This window comes from Amblyomma mixtum, chromosome 8 (assembly GCF_055824585.1).
Source record: "Amblyomma mixtum isolate Tamu chromosome 8, ASM5582458v1, whole genome shotgun sequence".
NCBI classification, from domain to species: Eukaryota; Metazoa; Arthropoda; class Arachnida; order Ixodida; family Ixodidae; genus Amblyomma; species Amblyomma mixtum.
In genome coordinates, this window is record NC_143019.1 from 123,638,915 (window position 1) to 123,651,473 (window position 12,559).

The 12,559-nt window shown below is 45.4% G+C and overlaps 1 protein-coding gene across 2 annotated transcripts in view; it reads right to left on the reverse strand.

The window, feature by feature from the left end:
• Nucleotides 1-12,559, reverse strand: part of LOC149334200 (cytochrome P450 4c3-like) — an 81,316-nt gene that overhangs the window by 48,974 nt on the left and 19,783 nt on the right. For both annotated transcript variants that reach the window (XM_089555075.1, XM_089555074.1), the window contains 5 exons: nucleotides 11,337-11,449; nucleotides 10,025-10,110; nucleotides 1,687-1,880; nucleotides 1,549-1,618; nucleotides 4-130 (listed from right to left, as the gene is read on the reverse strand). In XM_089555075.1, the coding sequence (XP_089411201.1) occupies nucleotides 4-130; nucleotides 1,549-1,618; nucleotides 1,687-1,880; nucleotides 10,025-10,110; nucleotides 11,337-11,449 (590 nt within the window). The remainder of the gene's footprint in view (nucleotides 1-3; nucleotides 131-1,548; nucleotides 1,619-1,686; nucleotides 1,881-10,024; nucleotides 10,111-11,336; nucleotides 11,450-12,559) is intronic.

The following is a 12,559-nucleotide window of genomic DNA, read 5'->3' on the forward strand; positions in this document are numbered from 1 at the left end:
TACCTTGCGCGTGAAACCATGCAGCGTGTTGAGGCACTTTGCTGACTCCCTGCCCATGGGGGTCAACCTGTATATGAAGTCCACCCGGAGGACAGGCCTGAAGATGCGTTCCACGAACAGCTCACCGATTCTGGAAGAGACAGAGGAGGGCGCTATGAATAGGGACTACAGCAAAAGAGGATCGGAACGGGGAAGTGCTCCGCCAACAGGTATGAAGCCTGGCTTGCTGACATGTGCCAATTACATGCAACGTCAAAACGGCTGCTGGAAAAAATTTTACATATAAAGGCACCACAGCAACCAACAGGTATTCGATGTGAATGAAAACATGACCGTTCCGATTCGGCGTTGTTTTCTTCCTGTGCTTTCTTCTCTTTTTCGTTTGTGCGTTCTCTGAAAAGTGCACTTATGGACTGAAGGACGAAACGATAGCGAGAAAAGAAGTTCTTGTTATGCGTGCGCACACTTCATTATTAAGCGGAATAGTTCTGCGACTGACGAAAATGATGCAGAATATAGCTCAAAGGAAGCACGAAAGACAGAAAGACGCAGACAAACGCTAACTCACAACTGATGTTTACTGCTGAATGCGCGCAATTTGTAAGATGAAAAGCATGAAACAAACGAGTTCCTTCGGAAGCCGAGTCAAAGGTTCAAAAGGTTCTTCGAAATCGAAGCAGTGACCAAGTGGTACAGCATTCGCCTCAAAATCGGGAGGTGCTGGGTTCGATCCTAAGTGCAGCCGGGTACCCACTGTTTTTCTAATGGGTACAAGATTTCTCAAGGCCTGGTGCTCAATTCTTCTGGGTTGAAATGACTGAGACGTGAGACTTCGACCAAACCCTAAAGAAAACTCTTTTTAACCTTTTACTCGGCTCCCGAGGGGGCCTGTTGTTTCATTGTTTTTCATCGTGTCGTTTATAAATTGCGTGCGTTAAGCCATAAACCTCACCTTCGAGTTAGTGCTTGTCACCGTCAGCCTGTCTTTCTTTCGTGCTTCCTTTGCGCTATATTTTACATTATGAACTTTTAACAACTCGCTCAACTATCGGCTTCACTAATTCTGAGACTGGCGTTTGATACTGAACACATCACGCTAATCTGCCGGCCTTAATGGCTTCAGCGTTTACTGTGCGCTCGTTTTCTTAGGTTACACACGGTGCCATGTTACACAACATTCTCGCTCAGGGCACGAATGTCGTGTTACTAGAAGCGCTTAAATTATAAGTACGGCGGAACGCTCGAGCAGAAATTGCACAAAATTAATCTTCTGGTAGGTCATGGTGCATGTAGCTGTACCGAGCCAACGATGTTTTAAAAGTTGTTCCTGCTACTAACGAAAAAAAAAGCGAAGAAAAAGTAACATAGAGCATTGTTTTTGCCCTGTCACCTATTTTCAAGAATAGGTGGAAGGAAATGCAGTTGTCTTGATGTCAAGACTGATTATTAGCTAAGGTTTCCTTCTCTAAGACTACAGGTTTCTCTCCAGATGCTTCTAACTCCCTCTTTCTTGTAGTGGATCATTTTTAGCTCTCACCTCAGCCTTACCTGTTCACTGCTGCGACGTAAGGGCTGTGTTCGTTGCTCTGAGCAGATATTGTCGTTCCCATGATTGTCTCTGCAATCAGCAAAAGATGGCATTCGTACTGCACATTCCGCGAAAAGCTTCCGTGCGAAATAACTGACCGCATATGATGTCCAATGTGCAGAGGGTGATCAGAGGCACGACGTCAAACGTTTTGTTCGCGCGAGATAGTTCCGCCAACTTCGCGACGAGTACCATGGACTCGGAGTTGATGGTGGGCATGAAGTCCTCCAAGATTCGGAAGTGGAAGGACGGCGTGAAGAGGCGTCTCCTGGAACGCCATTTTTCTCCGGTGCTGAAAGTAAACGACGACGGTCAACAGATTATGCACTGTTGCAGCTTTGGGCCAGCTTTCTTAGTGATCGGGGCTGTCTTTTGGTGCACCTGGGCGATGCCAAATGCCAGGAAAGCAAAGATGCGTGCTTTGACGAGGATGGAGCGCTCACGCTAGTACACATCCTTGGTGTACTAGCGTGAGCGCTCCGTCCTCGTCAAAGCACGCATCTTTGCTTTCCTGGCATTTGGCATCACCCAGGTGCACCAAAAGACAGCCCCGATCACTAAGAAAGCTGGCCCAAAGCTGCAACAGTGCATAATGGGATCTTTTTAAAACTTTTTGGAACTGTTTCTTCACGCTCCCTGTCTTTGTTTCCCCCGTTTTTTTCTTTTCTCGCTTGTTTTGGCTGCGTTATTGGTTATCAGTGACGATAAGAATAGTTGGTCTATGTGTTGGCTCTTTCCGTGCTCCCACTTTGCTGATCTTTGCGCGTGCGCATCATTCCCTCCAGTTCTGAAACACACTTGGTAAACAAGCAGAACACAAGCAGCAACGTGTGTTGCTGGGCGAGTTGGTTGAGGTACATCTTTAGAAAAACAGCGCTTGCAGACAAAGGACCAGAACAAGATGGACACACAACTGCGCTGACTAACAACTTTTATTTCGGAAGGGAGCCGATCCGCGCCTTTTATACAGAACTGGAGGGAATGATGCGCACGCGCAAAGATCAGCAAAGTGGGAGCACGGAAAGAGCCAACACATAGACCAACTATTCTTATCGTCACTGATAACCAATAACGCAGCCAAAACAAGCGAGAAAAGAAAAAAACGGGGAAACAAAGACAGGGAGCGTGAAGAAACAATTCCAAAAAGTTTTAAAAAGATCCCATTATGCACTGTTGCAGCTTTGGGCCAGCTTTCTTAGTGATCGGGGCTGTCTTTTGGTGCACCTGGGTGATGCCAAATGCCAGGAAAGCAAAGATGCGTGCTTTGACGAGGACGGAGCGCTCACGCTAGTACACCAAGGATGTGTGCTCCCACTTTGCTGATCTTCGCGCGTGCGCATCATTCGATCCCTCCAGTTCTGTATAAAAGGCGCGGATCGCGCTCCCTTCCGAAATAAAAGTTGTTAGTCAGCGCAGTTGTGTGTCCTTCTTGTTCTGGTCCTTTGTCTGCAAGCGCTGTTTTTCTCTTCAAATAAAGCTATCGCCATCCGGCATGTCCTGTGTTCATCTTCTCAAAATCGCAACATTCTCAAGGATGTCACTGTGCTACAGCATGCTACCACGCAGGAAGTATTTTATTGTGGCATTTGTATGCACTTCTAGAGCTGCTTCGCCACAGCCCTTTTGACAATGACCTCGTTGCAGAATATCCTGTACCTAAAAATGATTCCGTTCCAAGCATATCTAGGAGGGCGAACACCCCCTTCATTAAACTTTCATGCTTAGGTGTCCCTAATGGCGCTTAATTAGGCCATTAGACGGGATTAAGTGAGGGGAAGAGGCCTTAAAAGATCTGTTTCCTTTCCGATAATTGAGAGTATCCAGTTTCGTCACCAGAGCATGACTCGTTCTCATGCCACAAAAATGTCTTACTATCGAAGCCTGAAACTAATTACGGTAATTATTCACGTATCTCCCTCGACTGTAACAGGCTTAATGCTGCTGAATAAGCAATGTTTCTTCGAGTAGAACTTAACTCTCATTGAAAGTTCCGGACATATTAACTAAGAAGAAACCACATACGACATAAGAGTGCCATATAATATTATGCCACTGTTTTAATCCACACACTCTCATCTCGCTCTACTAAGCTTCCATCCATATCCATATATCTATTGCATTTCCTACTTGGTAAACACTGACAGAGCACAATTATCGCATTTTCAACACAAGCAGAATCAAGCCACACGTAATATTACCTTCAACAACTTTTTATGCAGTGCTGCTCCCTTACAACATGCTGATAATATTGTAGAAATCACATCCACCGTTCTCTGTTCCGATCGGCAAACCCTAAGCACGACTTTGCGATGTTCATCTGCTTGTGGTGTTTAGGGGTTTGCGCCAAGTGAAATAAAGATATAAAAATGAATCATCAAGCACCGGCGACTGGGATTCGAAACCACGGCAGCGTGAACAGGTAAGATTCGCTGGCCACTGCACGAGAGCACTATGCTATCGGCGCAGCCAATCAAGCCTCGCGTTAAACTGAAGCACACTCTTGCGCTCTGCATTTCACATCTTACATTTTGTAAACTAATATTACTGTCAAACTAATACTCACGCTATGTGCTCTGTGGTGGTAGTGACAGAGAGAGGTGCGCGCACTGCATGCGTTCCTTTCGACAATGTTGTAGCAGAAGAACGACATTTGAGCAATACGCTTTGGCTTTGACAACATTGCTTCAGAAACACACGGCACTTGAGCATAGGCCACCGGCGTATATTGGGGAAATTGGCACTGACGATGAAAAAGTTGAAGACGAGCATAAATAACTGGCACCCTAGGTCACCGGACATCTCAATCGCCCCTTGAGTGTTGAGCCTTGAGGGTCGTCACGGTGGTGTACAAATTGAAAACTTTGGTTTCGCACGATATTTCGTGCTTCGCGAAGCCAAACTGCCAGCCATTTTTTTCTTGCAGTTCGCATGTACAGGTGCCGTCAAAAGTAAATGGAAGGCAATATAAAAGAAAAAATTTAATCATTGCCCGCTCAATTCATGCATCCTTGAATACATATGTGGAGCCTAATTGCGATTGGGCGAATTGCACTGTGCACCAACAAGCATGGACCATTATGCTTTAGATTTAAAGAAATTAAATTTTTTTGACAAAGTCGCCTTCCATTTACTTTTGACGGCGACTGTACAGTTTCACAAATCGAATAACTTCCCATTGCGATAACTAAAAGTGTAATTTTCCTCACCACTCGGTCCTGACGCCACAAATTCTTCCTTTCGAAGCATAATTCAGTTACGCAAATCTATGTTTATTTTTTCTGTCACTTTTGTGTAGAATGGCTATTTACTTTGAAGCAATTATCTACTTTATAATGCTTTTCAATACAATTTTCGTCTTTTTTTTTCAATTTAGCTAAATAATTTCTTTTAATAGATAAGAACAAAGGACACTCGCTTGAAATATTTCCGTCTACTTATACACTTATATCATAATGATTCAATTTTTTTTTTCGCTTATAGTTCCAGCCTCGTTCGTTTTGGGACCTCCTTATGTATTTGCCAAATGAGCGTGTACATTTCATGATAGAATATGATGAACTGACTATCAAACGCTATTCCTGGTGATGAAATCAAACAGTGACACTGAAGAGCAGCGCAAGAAAGAGCTAATCAAAAATGACGTCGCCATCATAATCATCATCCTCAGCCAGATTAATTCCACATTAGGACAAACGATGGGATGACTTTTCGGACTATCTTCAGTTATTGATAACATGTGCTAGCTGGAGGCCCTCAGTGTAAACAAATTTCCTAATCTTCTACGATTGACCCCCTGCAAGCGGCGTCTGTTCAGTTGCCCTTGTAATTTATTTATTGCCTTTTCATTTGCTCTGCATTGTATTTTTTACACAAGTAAACTCTTTTCTCTGAACACCTCTCAGATATCATCTAATGAAAATTTTTTCTGATGCGCCATTCTCTAGTTCTCTCACAGCAACCATTAACCGTTTTTCCTTTCTTTTGGTTTGGTTTGGTTTATGGGGTTTAACGTCCCAAAGCGACTAAGGCTATGAGAGACGCCGTAGTGGAGGGCTCCGGAAATTTCGACCACCTGGGGTTCTTTAACGTGCACTGACATCGCAGAGTACACGGGCCTCTAGAATTTCTCCGCCAAAGAAATTCCAGCCGCCGCGGCCGGGATCGAACCCGCGTCTTTCGGGTCAGCAGCCGAGCACCATAACCGCTGAGCCACCGCGGCCGCTTTTCCTTTCTTTTAACAACTGATGCACGATCCTTCATCTAAATGCGATCCCTATTGTTAGCCTTCAACTTTCCCAGTCAAAGCTGGTACCGACAGTGCGCGATATTTATACTTAATGTGTTTTCCTCAGGGACATTGCTGTGCTGCAGTTTACATATTCACTGTCCCCGCAATTCCTGCTACAACGCATTCGCATAATGTACAGTTTTTTTTAACCGTCCTGACCTGCGGCTGCCACTTTGAACCCCCAGTGCTCAACTTTCAATCGTGTGCTGTTCTCCCTGGTGTGGCGATATTCCTACTTTCACACAGACCCAACTACTTAAAGCCGCCCAACGCTGGGGCAGTGGGAGCTGACACTAGCCGGCGGCACCTTGGAAGACCACAAGGAGCTAGTCGGCATTGCTAAAGCGTATGCAAAAGGTACTTTTGACTTGAAAAGTTTATACTCCCTTTGTTCTCTTTCAAACTACTGAACAATATACATTATGTCTCCGTATAATAAATTTAGACCAGCGCTTTCTTTTTGCCTGTTTACGGCCTCAAACATAGCTTGTAATGAATGCTGCAGGTGACGTTTGCGGCATGGCCTGTGAACTGGCACGATTACGTAGCCAGCCTGAAACAGTTGAGCACTGATTCGTCGTTTGTCAGTGCTGTGTGCAGAGTGCACTCAAAAGAAGGATATGCAATCGCGGCATATCCACCTAAGGCCCGGCAATTTAAAACTTGTGCAAGCGCATGTCAGCTAATTACGGTAGAACACTTCCTAACACCCATTAACACTTGTGAACTGAAATCAACAGATATAAGCAATGAATTAAGCGCGATCGGAGCTCTAAATTTATTCTGGGCTTTGTCGACTAAATAGCAAAGCGCCGCAAACGAGCTCTTAATTACGTTTACTAATATGCTGACTTTGTTAACAAAATTAATGACACAATTTACACTGCGGATCTCAAGAGGATATAGCATTCAGTTCTTTCTATGGTGATTCATAAGTTGTTTTTTTTCGCTGGCCCTCAGCGGCCTCTGAAGCTAATATCGTACCTGTCCGGCTGAGGGCCGTTTCTTGTAAATCGCTGGGAAGAAAAAACATTGATTCATTTATAAAAAACTAAGTAAATATCTGTGTGCTGTCTGCATTGTTCGTCCTGACTGGGATGTTCAGTCTATCGAAGAGCCGCATGTTGGACCACCATATGAAACGCAGACGTTTGAGAACACCTGTTTTCTGTGAGCACTATGCGCTGCTGAGTGGCACGCGCAGACAGTAAAGGGACCCTCCTGAAGAAAATACGAAGATATGTTTCAATATTTGCCTCAATGTGCACCAACTGGGGATTATTGTCGATTGTGTTCATTCCTTGATTCGAGCAGCGACTGGAAGCATAAGCTATCGTGGCGAATTTTGTTGTTCCTTGTTACAAAGACGGAATAATGTCTCTCTAAAGGTGTTTATTAGAAGCGCAGGTCGGTGGATGCCGGTCGACGAGCCTCACAGCATACGCACTCGCAGGCGTCACTCAAGATCCCGACTGCACTTCACCTATCTCTTCGCTGCGCTGCTTGAAATCCTGCCGGTCGGTCCCATTAGATCTTTGTCTCAGTTTTTTAGAATCACTGCGCTCTGACACACGTGAAAGCTATTGTTTTAAATGAAGAGACTTTGAGAACGGCCCCACCGCTGTGGCTCAGTGGTTATGGCGCTCGGCTGCTGGCCCGAAAGACGCGGGTTCGATCCCGGCCACGACGGCCGAATTTCGATGAAGACGAAAGTCTAGAGGCCCGTTTATTGTGCGATGTCAGCGCACGTTAAAGAACCCCAGGTGGTCGAAATTTCCGGAGCCCTTCATTACGGCGTCCCCATAGCCTTAGTTGCTTTGGGACATTAAACCCCAATAAAACCAAAACCTAAAACCAAACTTTGAGAATGATGCACTCGTTTCTGTTAGCAGCTCTAGGCCTGCGCCAACATAAAAAAAATGAATAACAAGTTCCGTCGTGTTTAATTGTTCGAGCAAAAATGCGCTAGTGTACACCCATTTTCTGTGTTATTAGCTTCCCTTTGACACCAGTTTTTGCACAGCGATTGCTAGAATTATGAATTGATTATTGATTAATTATCACCGTTAATGACATACTCCAGTTTAGCATTCCGACCTAAGAATAATATACTGTGATTATTAATTCACGTAACATGTGAGCACCTTTATTCTAAACGCAAGCGCGAGTATATGAGACGTTTTCGAGAGAAGACAACGTATACCTGTCTTCACATTCCACTTTTACTGGGTGACATTGTGTATAGGGAATTTATTTCCAAACTTATTAATCCAAACAGCCGGATCACATAAACAAGTTGTGGCTATAGCGATTATGGTATGGTATCGGTTGTTAAACGTCCCAAACCTGCACATCAGCTATGAAAGACACCATAGCGCCGAACACCAGATTAATTTCGGCTTCCTGGAGCTCGATCATTAAGGCGCAAGATGTGGCACTATGCATAGGGCTTTAGAGCTCTTCTTTCGTGTGCACTGTGCCCATCTTCAGGAGAAACGCTTTGGGTTCGCTTGCTGATATCAGAGCCGGCAGACGGGATGCCCCCGACGAGAATGCGGCTTCATTAAGTAAAGCACATGCAAGGTTGCGATGCGAAAGCAATTATTGTCATCCGGGCCTTGAGGTATTAAAAATTGATAGGGGCTTAACGTAGTTGAACAGAGTAGACCTGCCAAAGCAGGTCTTCATTCTTCAATTGGGGGGGGCACTAAAACTCCGCCTTAGGGTTGTGGCATGATACATTTAGTGGATTAACGCCCATGTAAGCTGAATTGGTAATTCCTACTTAAGATTCGTAGATGACAGCGAGTCCTCATATACCACTACCAGCGCAGTGGTGCAGCGGTTAAGCGGTGCGCCACTGCAATGGGTGGCTGTTTCTATACCAGCCACCCGTCGGGATTTTGCGACCCATGTTGCTCTTTCCGAGCAACCTCTCGCGCAGATTGCACGACACTAGTCCGAACTTACCCGAGCTTACCCGAGTAACTCGTGTCAGCTTAGGTAGTAACGTGGGTTGCTAGGCAACTGCACAAGATCGTACGTGCCGTTTTTACCAATACGCTTGTGGTGTTAGCTTGTGGTTAAGCGTTTGGTTTAGCTTGTGCCGACTCCCTGGCCGTCACGACGCGGTCATGAGCTGAGCGCCTGTGCGAGGGGGGTGCCTTCCGGGCGCATAGGCGACAGGCGGCAGCGGCGCGGAGCCATCTGTTAGAGCGCAGCTGAAGCGATTGTTAGGCAACGGCGATTCAAGGTCCTTTGGTAGCCGCACCGCTACGGGCATACGCAACGAGCCGAGCTGGGCTCCGGTAGGGTTGCTTTCGCAACTAAACGGCACAAACGCCGGACAGCACGATAAAATGGATAGCAGGTTTTGTCTGCAATGCATCCACTTAGCTTGTAGCTGCCTGGCACACGCGGGAGGGATTTAAGTGTGTATATGAGACGGAAAATTTTTGCGGATAGCGTAGCCGTGGCTAGCAAGTGAAAAGGCAAGCTGAAGTTCATTGTGGACAGTCGTCCGTGTTGCAGGGCTCGAAGCAATCGCTGTTCCTTAAGAAGCAAGAAAATCAGCCCTGCCTCCAGGACTCAACGCCGTGAACGCTAATGTTGACAACGAAGCTGCCTGGCGTTTGGCTTCTCTCGCTAGGGATCTTCAGCCCTCCGCTTGCACATGGCTTCGGTATGCCTAGCGCGGGCTTCTCGTCTCGCCCGGCGGCGCCGTGCCCGTTCGCGCGCCAGCTTTTAGAGGCGTTCCCGACGGGCGGCTTCTTCCGGAGAACGCGCGACTTTACTCATTTTCCGAACGTCCGGGAAACACACGCCCAGTGCACTCGTCTAAATATGCGTGCTCCTCCGAACTATCTGATGGAGCCGCATTGCATACTCCAATTGGCCGACTCCCCTCATCCTCTCTTTCGCTCCCCCTCTCCCCACTACGCTGAAGCTGTTCTTGGCGCTTGATCTTTCCTCGTTAGGCTCTTCCCTCTCCACATCACTGCGCCCGCGTTGCCACGCCTCGTCCCATGAAAGCCTCAGTCAAGAGCAGATTCGCTGTTAAAATATGTTGTCGTTTTAATGACCTGCCACAAAAAACCCTGACCGCTCTTGAAACAGAAACATAAACCTTCGCACTCAGTCCACCATACCTGGTGAGTAGTCCCGTTCCGAGCCAGTCGTGAAGCAAGTGGTACTGGTTTCCCTTTGTCAAAATCTTGCTGCTTGACAAAACCTCCTGAAACATGACATTCACTGTTAGGATCATTGCAGTGCTGAATAGAAGTCTTCGCATTTTTCAAGGAGCGAAACATGGCTTCATACCATGCGGCCTTCATTGCACTCTGCGCCAATATTGCCAGAGCTTCCTTATGACATATAAACAAGGCTCCACAATGAAAAATATTTCTTTGAAATGAAAGATATTTAATACAGAGTGTGCACATGATTTTGTTACCTTCTCCTACCGACTCAACTCGCAGGTTAGACTAAGCCTCCAAGTTACGCACGAGAAACATTATAGCTATTTCCGTGTTGACTACTGACACGCAGCAGGTGACATTTCTAGCGACTGTATTCATGCACTGAACACATTACAGGATGAATCCCAGTGCATTTTAAGAAACAGTATAAAGCGACGCGTCTTGACAACTGGTGCTCAGTTTATTCGCATCAGGAAAGGTGCGTTACCTGCCTTGAACGAAAATTTTCGAAGTGCGTGACATTTACTCAAAAAAACAAAAGGGCGTGAATATTTTTTGGGGGAAGTGGTGTTTTGTTGATGACTGTTTGAAAAACAAGTAAATCTAACCTCCCTTTTGTTCCACCCTACGAGTGAATAACGCGTCTGAAAGGTGTTCTGCATATCTGCGCAGCCAGTGCATGCCAGCAGCTCTCACGTGGCTAAACTATCAGTAGTTAGAGGCGATTTACTGACATTCCTACCACTTTTTCCAAGTCACTGATTGCATGCCACAGAAAGAGAATCTGCCATCCAAAGCAGTGCCGTAAGGTTTCTGTTCAACGTGTTTCCAAAAGTTTGATTACGTTACCACTGAGGACGATAAACTTTTATCTCAGGCATTCTAGAATTGGTCAGGATTTGCAGAATGAGCATGTCCTAGGTCATGTTAAAAATGAGCGTTTTTTATCGCCTGGAACTAATGTGTTCTTTTGTTCCCTAGGTCGACCATCTTTCATTAAAATATAAGTTGTTACTTTAGCGTTGTCCTGTGTAATTTCTCATTAAGCGTTCCCGTTTTTATTGCTGGTTTCCTCACGTTTGTAGACATGACCACCGTTCACTCTTATATATGGGCGTTTTTTCCCCTGTCACAAGGAAATTTCAGTCTTTAGTCCATAATATATCGAAGATTGTACCTGAAAGAGTAACCTAGGAACAAAAACACTTTCTTCCTCTGCAAGAAGCTCAACATGCACTTCGATATTTAGTGTCTACTTTACCTCAACGTACTGTGCTTTGTAGAGGGCCAACAGTGGCGTGAATCCTAAGTACAGAAGATAGCGCCCGTACTTCTGAAACCTGGCATGGAATCCACATATTAGAGCGAATGTCTCTGAAAAGAAAAGCAGACAAAGACGAAATCAGCGCAAAAGTGAGTGAAGCAGGGAAGAGAATGGTGCCAAATTGAACCTTGTAGTAAACTTCACAAAACAGCCACATAAGTTCTAGCTTATGCTTATATTTTTTCCAATTTGGAGGAGCAAGTGAACGATCAATTTTGCCTACACCTTACCCTGATGCGCAGTTAGCGCGGACGTCAGGGGAGACTAAAAATATTGGCAAGTACTTCTAATTGAGCCCTGATCAGGCCTCAGATTGAGGCCCGTGTTGGCACTGTGTGGGTCTCCGACTGAAGCTAGCGGTGTGCTCTAAAGAGAAGTAGCTCTAAAGGCCGAGCTCGAGGCTACAATCCTCAGCCTGTCCTATAGGTGCGCCTCTTCAAGCTCCGGACCGGCCCGGGCCTGCAACTTATCCTTCAACTGACCCCGGCCCGGGCCACAAAGTTAGGCGTGAAGCACGGCTTCGCACCAGCCAGCGGCAGCGTCACTCGTTAATATCTCATTCTGTGGAACTACGCTTGTACTACGCAAGGAAAGATGCAGCCGCAAATGCGTTCACATCGCGAACTCAGTAAAAAAACGAATTGTTTGGTAAGCAGAAAAAGAATAAAAGATGAGTTTGTTCGTACGCTGCATTATTTTAACGGTGGTCTCGTCCGTGAGATCCATTCCGAAAGCCAAATCAAAGGGTTGCTACACGCACGCGTAGCAGGCTACTTTGCGTTGACTCTTGCTTTTTAATCGAAGCCCGTCTTTCGCCCGGAATGTCTAAATGAAAAAATTTCCTCGTACCTGCAGCGATAACATTTCTTTTTTTTTTATTGCGGAAAAAGTTTTGAGGGCTGAATTAATTGCTACACTCACCACGTCTCAATGAAGGCGAACATCAAAGCGCGTGTTTAAAGTTTAGCTTGCGTTAAGAAACCCGAACTGGCCCAAAACTGTAAGCTGTTCCCCAAAAGTGTTTCTCATAGAATTTATTTATTTATTTATTTATTTATTTATTTATTTATTTATTTATTTATTTATTTATTTATTTATTTATTTATTTATTTATTTATTTATTTATTTATTATTTCAGTACCATCAGGACCCTAGGGCAT